At 38.4% G+C, this 9877-nt stretch overlaps 1 protein-coding gene across 1 annotated transcript; it reads right to left on the bottom strand.

Annotated features, from left to right (window-relative positions):
• Positions 1-861: 861 nt before the first annotated feature.
• Positions 862-9877, bottom strand: RBM43 (RNA binding motif protein 43). The gene is given in 6 exon segments (XM_020970357.2): positions 862-1776; positions 1778-2506; positions 4021-4112; positions 6191-6401; positions 9511-9531; positions 9533-9877. Coding segments are annotated over 6 exon segments (1482 nt in total). The 5' UTR covers positions 9863-9877; the 3' UTR covers positions 862-1677.

The following is a 9877-nucleotide window of genomic DNA, read 5'->3' as shown; positions in this document are numbered from 1 at the left end:
CTAGCTGTGTGACCCTGGGCAAGTGACTTAACCCCAATTGCCTCACCAAAAAAAAAAAAATAGTCCTTCCTCTCTAGGAGCTACAATCTACTGGGGAAAGAACACAATACAGCTATGTACAAACAACATATGTAAGGAATGAATGGAGATAAGCAACAGAGGGAAGGCACTAGCATGAAGAAGGATTGGGAAAAGTTTCTTACAAAAAGTAGAATTTCAGCTGAAACTTGAAGGAAATTGAGGAAGGTGTGAGGAGATGGGGAGAATTACAGGCATGGGGGAAAGCCAGTGAAAAATGCCTAGAGTTGGAAGATGGAGTTTCTTATTCAAGAAATATCAAGGCTAGTGGCAGCTAGGTGATGCAGTGGATAGAGTATTGTCCCTGGAGTCAAGAGGATCTGAGTTCAAATCTGGCCTCAGACACTTACTAGTTGTGTGACCCTGGGCAAGGCACTTAATCCCATTGCCTAGCAAAAAAAGAAAAAGAAAAAGAAAGAAATATCAAGGCAAATGTCACTGGATCACAGAGTATGTGGTGGGGTGGAGGGAAGGGTGCTAGAAAGTAAGAAAACTAGGAAGGGGCAAAGTTATAGAGAGCTTTACAAACCAAATAAAGGATTTTATAGAAAGTCTCACAGGCAAGAGGAGAAGGCTCATTAGTGGGAAAGAGCTTTTTAATAATCTTTCTATTTCAAATGTTTCATCCTTAACAATTTTATCAAACAATAAGAAATTAAACAAAAGCACTTTCCTTTTCTGCCAAATTCTGCATAGCAACTGCAAGAAAATCACTTTTTTTTTTTTACTTAACACTTTTGGGATAAGTTATTGACATAAAAGAAGACTCCATACACATCAAAATACATATATCATCACTTTTTTATTGCAACAAAAGACTGGAAACAAAGCTGATGCTCAACATTTGCAAAATGGATAAACAAATTTGGAACATATAAAATGGAATATTAGTGTGCTATCAAAAGTCATTTAATAACTACAGAGAACCATGGAAAGACTTATATGAACTGATGCTAAGTGAAATAAACAGAGCCAGAAAAACAACAAACACAGACTACAACAATGTAAATAGAAAGAACAATCACAAAATAATCAAAATTGAATTCAGAGAAATTATAATGATGAAAATTGTCACCAAAGAAGAAATATGAGAGGACCCCTCACTAGCTCTTCCTTTAGAGAGAAGGGCTAGGTGGTGGCTGTCATGTGTTTGAAATATTGCATTCAACGTCATATTTTTCCAATATGTTAACTGGTTTTGCTGATTTTTTTTTGCATCCTTTTTATTTTTTTCCTATTTGTCATAAGGATGGCTCTCTGGGAGAGAGCAGCAGGAGAGATAAAGGAAGAAATGTAAGCAATATAAAAACAAAATACTTTCATAGAAATCTATATTTTTTTAAACTGAGTCCTTGGGGGGAAAACTAAAGAAGAATAGCATGCCCAAAATTACAAAGAATGTTCAAATATCAAGCAGTCTTACCATAATAGATATTTGTTAATTAATGATGATCTGATTTTAAAACCTCTTTAAGTGTCAATCTAGCATGATTTGTGTTAGCATTCTACTTGGAAGCAATACATATTTTTCTACACGTTTATAATACTGACAGAAGTATAATGATGACCATTTAGGTGTTCTAAAGAATAGATTTAAATCTATCTTTTCCTAAGAAATTGTTGGTCGTGGTGAAAGATTTGAGAATCCTTGGACATTTTAGCTAGTGTCATTGTGCTTTCCAAAGTTATCTTTTTCCCTTGCAAACTTCATGACAAGTTTTTTGAATTGATAGGTATCACTAGCATTCCCTATGATATCAATATGCTTAGAATTATGTTCAACCAGAATCTGGGGATACTGTGGCTTCAACACTTGGCATGCCAACCAAATATTCCTCCTCTCATTTATATCCTTTCCATCAAGAGATAATGTTTCTTTTCGAAGCTCAAGGGAAAGAGTATATGAAAATTCCTCAATTAATTCCTTTACATTTTTCAAGTGATCAGAATGAGAATCAGTCTGAGAACCTCTTAAACATATTGTGGTGACTTCATCATTAACTATCTCTTGACTCACAACATTAAAGTATTTTAAAGCCTTTTCATACATTTGGTTACCACATTTCATGTATTTAAATACATCTGTATCAAGGACAATTATCTGTTCGTTTCCGATAGTTTTTGGCATTGCAGGCTGGACTGAGGACACAGCTGTGCTCCATTCTGGAAAGGTTTTCTTTTTCTTCTCTTCTTTCAGACTGACGCAATTGGTGTTGTTTCCATGAAGAGAACTGGCCTTTAACAACAGAACTTCCTTTAGTCTCTTGATTGCTAAAAATGACCCTTTAACAATGACCAGTCCATTAGCTTGCACAAGGTAGAATTTCAAGGATGGGATTTTCTCTTTAAGTTCTGTCACCAGATTTTCTACAATAACTTCCTTTCCAAAAATGGATAAATCAAGGTGAACAAAAACACAACGAATGACCTAAAATTTGAAAGGAGAGAAATTGAAATGGAAGTATTCAAAAGAGCTGTATTCAAAGTGCAACTTTTCCTCCTTATGTCTATTGACTTAGTCATAGTCTAGGCCTAATTAGCTTTCATCTGAAGTAATGCAATCACATTCTTGTCATAGTTCCTGTTTCTAATCTCCAATTACATTGTATACCAAAGCCAAAATTCTGAACCCATTTTTAAAATCAAGTTGCCTTTGAAGATTCTGTTTTCCTTAATTCCTCCTATGCTTTTCTTCACCTCCTCTTGTTTTAGGAATTCTTGCTCAAAGCCCCTACCTTGTATTTATCCAGACCCTCTGAGCTTTTTCTAAAATATCACCTTATGACAGAAATGGCTTTGTTCTCCCCACCCAAACATTTGTATTTTTTAATTAATCAATATAAATAGAAAGCACATATGATAATACCTCAGAAGTATAAGTCAAATTTTTAAAGACTGAAAATTTGTAATCTGTATAAACTTTTCCCCTTGAATGAATTTGGGCTGTGTGGACTGTCAGTCAGTCAATGAACAAGCATTTGTTAAGCACTTTATATGTGCCAGGCATTGTACTTAGTGTAGAGGATACAAAGAAAGGCAAAACATGATCCTTGCCCTCGGAGAGTTCACATTCTAATGCGGAACACAACAGACAAACAACTATGTACATACAAGCTAAAGAGAGAGAGTAGCTAGAAGAGGAAAGGCACTGCCAGTGTAGAAGAAGAAGGAGGAAGTGTGGGGGGACCTGGAAAGGTCTCCTGCAAAAGATTTGAGCTGAATTTTGAAGAAAGCCAGGAAAGGCAGTATGTGGGGGTGGGCAGTGAAACTATTGCAGGCATGGGATCAGCAAATGAAAAGACAGAGAATTGGGAAATGGAGTGTTGTGAGTGATGAATAAGGCCAGGGTCACTGCACTGTAGAATACAAGAAAGGGAATAAAGTATAATATTGGAAAGATAGAAAAAAGCAAGGTTGTGAAGAGCTTTAAATACCAAATAGAGCATTTTATATTTGATCCTAAAAGCAAGAAAGAGCCATTGGAGTTTACTGAGTCGAGGGGGTTGGGGGAAGAACATGGTCAAACCTGCACTGTGGCTGAATAGAGAATGGATTGGAGATTTGAGACAGGGAGAACAAAAAGAAGATTATTGCAATAATAGAGATAGGAGGTGATAAAATGACTGCACCAGGGTGGTGGCTGTATTAGTGGAGAGGAGGGGGAATATATGAAAGATACTGTAAAGGTAGAAATGATAAGACTTAGCAACATATTGGACATATGGAGTGAGTGCAAAAGAGGAGGCAAGGATAATGCAAAGACTGCAAGCCTGGATGACTGGGAAGATGCTGGTACCTGGACAGGACTGCAGAAGTATGAAAGAAGGGAGGGTTTGAGGAGAAAGATGAATGAGCTTTTGTTGTGGACTTGTTCACACTATGAAAGGCTTCATGGAGGGGATGGAATTTCAGGAACACGCTTAGCATAAGGCACATACTCACGTTTTCACTAAAATGAGATACAGTAAGACAAGTTGGAAGTAGCCCCTCTTCTGTTAGACAGTATTTCTCCTTTTTAAGGATGTTCTCAGCACCTAAGTAGGAAAAAATAAATAGATTCTCTCACCTGTTTTGCCAGTTTTCAACTTTTCCCTCAAAAGTAAATATCTAAACTAAGCATTCATTACTTCTAGCAATTTTGTAGAACTTTTGGTCTCATTTCCAAAAGCATGCTCTATGTGGAAAATGTTGTTATACAGAATAAGCTTACGTTAGTATTGAAGTATCTGTCTATCCCAAATGAAAAGCTATTTTTATTTCATAAAATCACAGGATCTCAGAATTGGAAAGGTCTTGTAACCAATTAATGTACATTTGTTAAGCACACTCCATGTGCCAGGTTTTGTGCTAGGCAGGTGAGATATGATGACAAAAACATAACAGCCTCCAACCGTAATAAGCTTACATACTGCCAGTGGTGACAATATGTGCATATTTAAACATGTCTATTTTTAAAAATAGATATAAAGTGTTTGGGACAGAGGGCACTACTGGTTGTGGGTACAGAAAAAAAGGCTTCATGTAGAAGGTGTCACCTGAGCTGAGTCTTGAAGGAAAGTAGGGATTCTAAGACAGGAAGTTAAGGAGGGAGTGAATTCCAAGCATGGGGGACAATCAATGAAAAAGACATAAAGATAGAAAAGAAGGCCAATTTGACTGTCCCATAAAGTGTATCTGGAGAATAATGTGTCATAAATTTGGAAAGGCAGATTGGGACAGGATTATAAATGCCAAACAGAGGAGTTTAGATTTGGGTTTAGAGATAATAAAAATCCATCCATCAAAAATCAATGGATCAATCCACATTTATTAAGTGCTTACTATTAAGTGCATCAACATGACTGGTATCCAAAGTTGTTTAGGGATACCTGGGGTGCTATGTGGAGATTAAGGACTGCCAGCCATTGGACTCCAGAGATTGGCAGTAAAGACTCATACACCTACCCTGTAGAAACCAACAATCAGCTACTGTAAAGTATATGACAATTCTTCATCTTATCCCTTCAAGTGCTGTGAAAAACCTACTTTCTTGGTGGAAGTTTTCCAAGGTTCCAACTATGCTAAGCACTGGGTGAGGATACAAAAACAAGCAACAGACAGTCCCTGTCCTCAGGGAGCTTACAATACAGTGAAGTTTAGTGAGTAGTGACAAGATTGGGTCTGCACTTTAGGAAAATTATTTTTAACAGTTAGCTGGAATAAGGGAGTGGGGTGGGACCTGAAGTTGAAAGATTAATTAGAAGGTTGTTCTAAATGTCCTGGAGAAGGGGCAGCTACGTGGCACAGTGGATAGAGCTCCTGTCTTGGAGTCAGGAGGTCAGGAGGACCTGAGTTCAAATCTGGCCTCAGACACTTGACACTTACTAGCTGTGTGACCCTGGGCAAGTCCCCAGTTGCCTCACCAAAAAAAAAAAAAAAGATTAAATGTCCTGGGGAAATGGGGTGAGAGCTTATTCAAGGCTGCGTAGATTTGGAAATGTTGTAAAAGTAGAAATGACAAGATATGCCAACAGCTTAGATGTGCCTGGAAGGCAGAGTGGTATGGTAGAAATAAGATTGGATTTAGAAACAGAGGATGTGAGTTCAAATTCCTTATATAGGGCATCCATACCTGTCATGTTGGGTCTGACCAGGGCAGAATTAATTAGGACTACTAACTTTATTCTGTACATTTTGTTTTTATAAATAAAGGTAGCTTATTCCAGTGTTGTTTTAGTTACTATATCCTGTTGTTCCAAGTTATGTTGAACTTGCCATACACACAAACCTGTAGGACTCCGAAGAATTTTCAGAGATCACTGGCAGTGGGTTATTTCTATATCCTGTCATGTAGCTCATAAGGACCTGGTGACATGAATTCAGCAGAAGTAACTAGGTGCTATCTTACTATCTCTTCACTTACCTTGGGTTTCCCTTTCTTGGTTAAACATTTTTGTTCTCCATCTCCCAGGTTGAATCACATTTCTTTGGTATTCTCTTTGACTTAATTTAAGCAATTATGTGAAAGAAGAAAGTTATCAATGATTTACCAAATCCATTGAGGCATTTCAATGGATTTTTCATTTTATTGTAAATTTTTTTTTCAATTTGGAAGAAGTAAATCTTGAAATACCTTTTATTTCCTTGAATGTCACAAATGCAACTCCTTTGATTCTTGTTGGATATGTTACATTTTCTACGTCTCCATCTTTGTTATTAGCCTTCTGGAAATAACGCCTCAGAATATCTGCCATGGCTTCATCATTAAAATTTCCAACAGGGACATTAGAAACCACAATTGTCCTTTCATATGCTTCAGGTTTATTTTCACTGTGAATTGATGCCTGTGTAAGAAATGGGATAATGTACCTTAAAAAATACAAGCTTTACCTAAATGGCATTTGACCTCCTCCTTGAATTCTCTGCAAATGATGTAAACCAAGAACTCAGTATAATAAAAAGGGATATTCATTGAAAGTGCAACTAATCTTACTATTGAAAATAACCCCAAGGGGCAGCTAGGCCAAGCAGTGGATAAAGCTCAGGCCCTGGAGTCAGGAGGACCTGAGTTCAAATCTGGCCTCAGACACTTGACACTTACTAGCTGTGTGACCCTGGGCAAGTCACTTAACCCCAATTGTCTCACCAAAAATAAAAGAAAGAAAGAAAATACCCTCAAGATGGAGACCAACTACATCTACATGACTGGTATCCAAAGTTGCTTAGGGATACCTGGGGTACCATCTGGAGATTAAGGACTGCCAGCCATTGGACTCCAGAGATTGGCAGCAATGACTCATACACCTACCCTGTAGAAATCAACAATCAGCTACTGTAAAGTATATGACAATTCTTCATCTTATCCCTTCAAGTGCTGTGAAAACCTTTCTTAGTGGAAGTTTTCCAAGTCTCCATCAAAAATTAAGCCCACACAAAAACATTCATATCCTCTGACCCAATAATCCCACTTATAAGGTTTATACCCTAAGGCATACCTTTTTTCCCCACCAAACTGCATAACTCTGGCCTTCTCTACTATGCTCAGAAATCTTTTTATCTTTGAAAATCACTTCAGCCCTGAAACATATACCTTGGAAGGGCCTTCTGACCTTGAGGCCTCCTTCAGATTAGGGGGGACTTCCCAGAACCTCCATTTGAGGAACATGCCCAATCCAGCCAAATCTTCATTTCCTATCAGGCTGAACTCCTCTGGATTTCTCTATCATATATCTCTTTATCCCTTTTCAGCTTCTTTTTTATGTATGGTCTTTCACATTAGAATATAAACTCCATGAGGGCAGGGCTCCTTTTGCTTGTATCTGTATTCCCAGGGATTAGCACAGTGCCTGGCACATCGTAAGTGGTTAATAAATGCTTATTAACTGACTGATTCACCTGAGAAGGTTAGTGTTAGGAAGATAAAACACATCTATACAAAAATATTCATCGTAACACTTTGTAGCAGCAAAAAAAAAAATTTTAATGATGTGCCCAAGGATTGAGAAATAGCTAAGTAAACTGTGATATGAAATTAATAGAATATCATTTCACTATAAGGAAGGCTAAGTAGAAAGACTGCAAAGAACTGTGCAAATATATTTATTACACAATGATGAGTGAGCAAAGCACTACCAAAAGAGCAACTTCATTCACAATCACTTTTCTGTGCCTTTATTCAATGTATTTGGGTTTTGTTTTGGTTTTTATTAGTAGTTATTTCAATTTTTGTTCTTGATTATGTTTTTTCTCTTACTATCTTTCTTTTGTTCTTGTTCATATATTTGAATACTTCTTTGGGTTAGTGGAAGTTAAAACAAAATGTAGCAATAAAAAAATTATTTAAGAAGAGGAGAAACAAACCCAGAGATTAGAAATCAGTTCGGTTTCCCCAGCATTGCTAAAGACATTCACTTCACCGTAACTGTTAGCTTGGAGAATAAAGGAGTTCATAAACAATACTTTTAAAAAGCTTTCAGTCCTGATAGGACAATTCAAACCTAAACACTAGGAATCATCAAATAAGAGTCACCAAGTATAAGTATGTAGGGATTATCAACCTTTTTAATTCTTAATTCCAAGCCTATGGACTCCTCGGAATGTTTTAGATTAATAAAATACATAGTATTACAAAGGAATCTATTTATAAAGAGTCATCAATTTTTTTAGTAAACAGACCCCAGATTAAGAACCCTTGAAGAATAAAAAAGTGCCCCAGAACAGAGCCTTGAGAGAGCATTATAGACCAGCCAGCAGAGATAGAGAAGAGGAATCCAAAGTGGATGGCTAAGATAATTTGTTATCTTATAACAGCCACTGGAAGAATTTTCATGGCTGCCTCCTGGTGGAAGATAGAAGTTCAAAAACAAACCAACAAAAAACAGAACAGTGCTTGTCCTCAAGGAGATAAATAACTTATATTCAACTGTAGACATAATATAAAAGGAAAGTGTGATTAAGGTAAAGGAGAGATCCAGGCAAAGGGTCCTAGGAAAATTAAGAAGGGAGAAAATCCTTAGATGAGTCAAAGAAGGCTAACATCTGAGAAACATGAGAAGGAGCTAATACCTGAGGTGAAATAATATATTATGGGCTAGTTGAATTTAATTACTTTTTTTGCATTTGGGCAAGGACTTTCAAGAGTGCTGTAATGAGAAATTGGGTTTGCCTGATGTTTTTGCAAATCTCACACACACACTCTCTCACCGCAATTCTGCACCAACTACATCAAAGTTCTGACCCCCCCGCCCCAGGCTTATTTTTTTTAACCAAAATTTATACTGCTCTTTCCAGTTGCAAAGCAGCCCTGGATATCACACCTTAATGTTGAAAATGATGGGGTCTAGAAGGGGTTAAACTCCGCAAATGCACGGTCGACCAATCAGAAGCATTGTTTTGCTGACAAATCTCGGGCCTAGAGGATAAGCTAAGACCTAAATTCTTCCAGGAGTTGCCATTTTTGTTGTGTGCACATCATCTTAGCAACCAGAGAACTCTATTTTGGAGAACGTTTGTTTGTGATCCGAACACGAATTGAATTAACTACAGCACTCAAACAAAGACCTCTGCAGAATGCTAAACACAACAGCAAGATCGCTTCCAGATCACTAGCAGGGGGTTCCCAGAGCTCTTTTATTAACTGGGGGTCAGGAAATGTATCCTGGCTTAGCCTGCCATTCATGCAGGCCCAGTGTTCAAAGCCAAGCTACTGACACTTCCCTCGTCTCCATCCCTTGGACCTTCTTCATCCAATCTGACAGCCTGCCCTTTCTGCTTCGCTCAAATTATGCCAAGGAGCTTTGCCCAGATCTCTCGTCTTTTAAAGGAGTGAGTTAGCGTAGCAGGCAGGAAGAAAAGATGCTCCGGATTGGGAAAGCGTGGAGAGGGGAGGGGAAAAGGGGAGAGAAAAAGAAGGGAGCAGTGTGCAAGGAGAAAGCCAAAGGAAAAATAACTTGCCATGGCTTGAGAAGCGTGCTGGTTCCTGAACGCCACGGGTTCCACTAAAGAAGCCTTCCTCTCCGGAGCCGAGACCAGCCTGGGCTTTAATTTCGCTTTCCTTCCACTGACGCAATCTGGCCGGAGTGAGGCAGTGGGCTGGGGACCCGAATAACTCCGCCCACTTCTCCCCAGCAGCCACAGAATCCGGCGCTCTAACGTCCCCGTGGCCGCCCCAAAGTTCCAACCTCAGGAGCCGCTGCAGCTGGTACCGACAAGCGCCTTTCAGAGAATAGATATTCTCTCTTAGCTAGGGGAATTCGATTCGGTGAAAGGCGGAGTTTGAATTTGGAGAAAATTATTTTCTCCCCATTCTCTGCTTAGAACT

Source organism: Phascolarctos cinereus, unplaced genomic scaffold, assembly GCF_003287225.1.
Source record: "Phascolarctos cinereus isolate Bilbo 61053 unplaced genomic scaffold, phaCin_HiC Scaffold_726;HRSCAF=1367, whole genome shotgun sequence".
NCBI lineage: Eukaryota > Metazoa > Chordata > Mammalia > Diprotodontia > Phascolarctidae > Phascolarctos > Phascolarctos cinereus.
The sequence above is the reverse complement of the archived record's forward strand: the minus strand, read 5'-3'. Positions and strand labels throughout refer to the sequence as shown.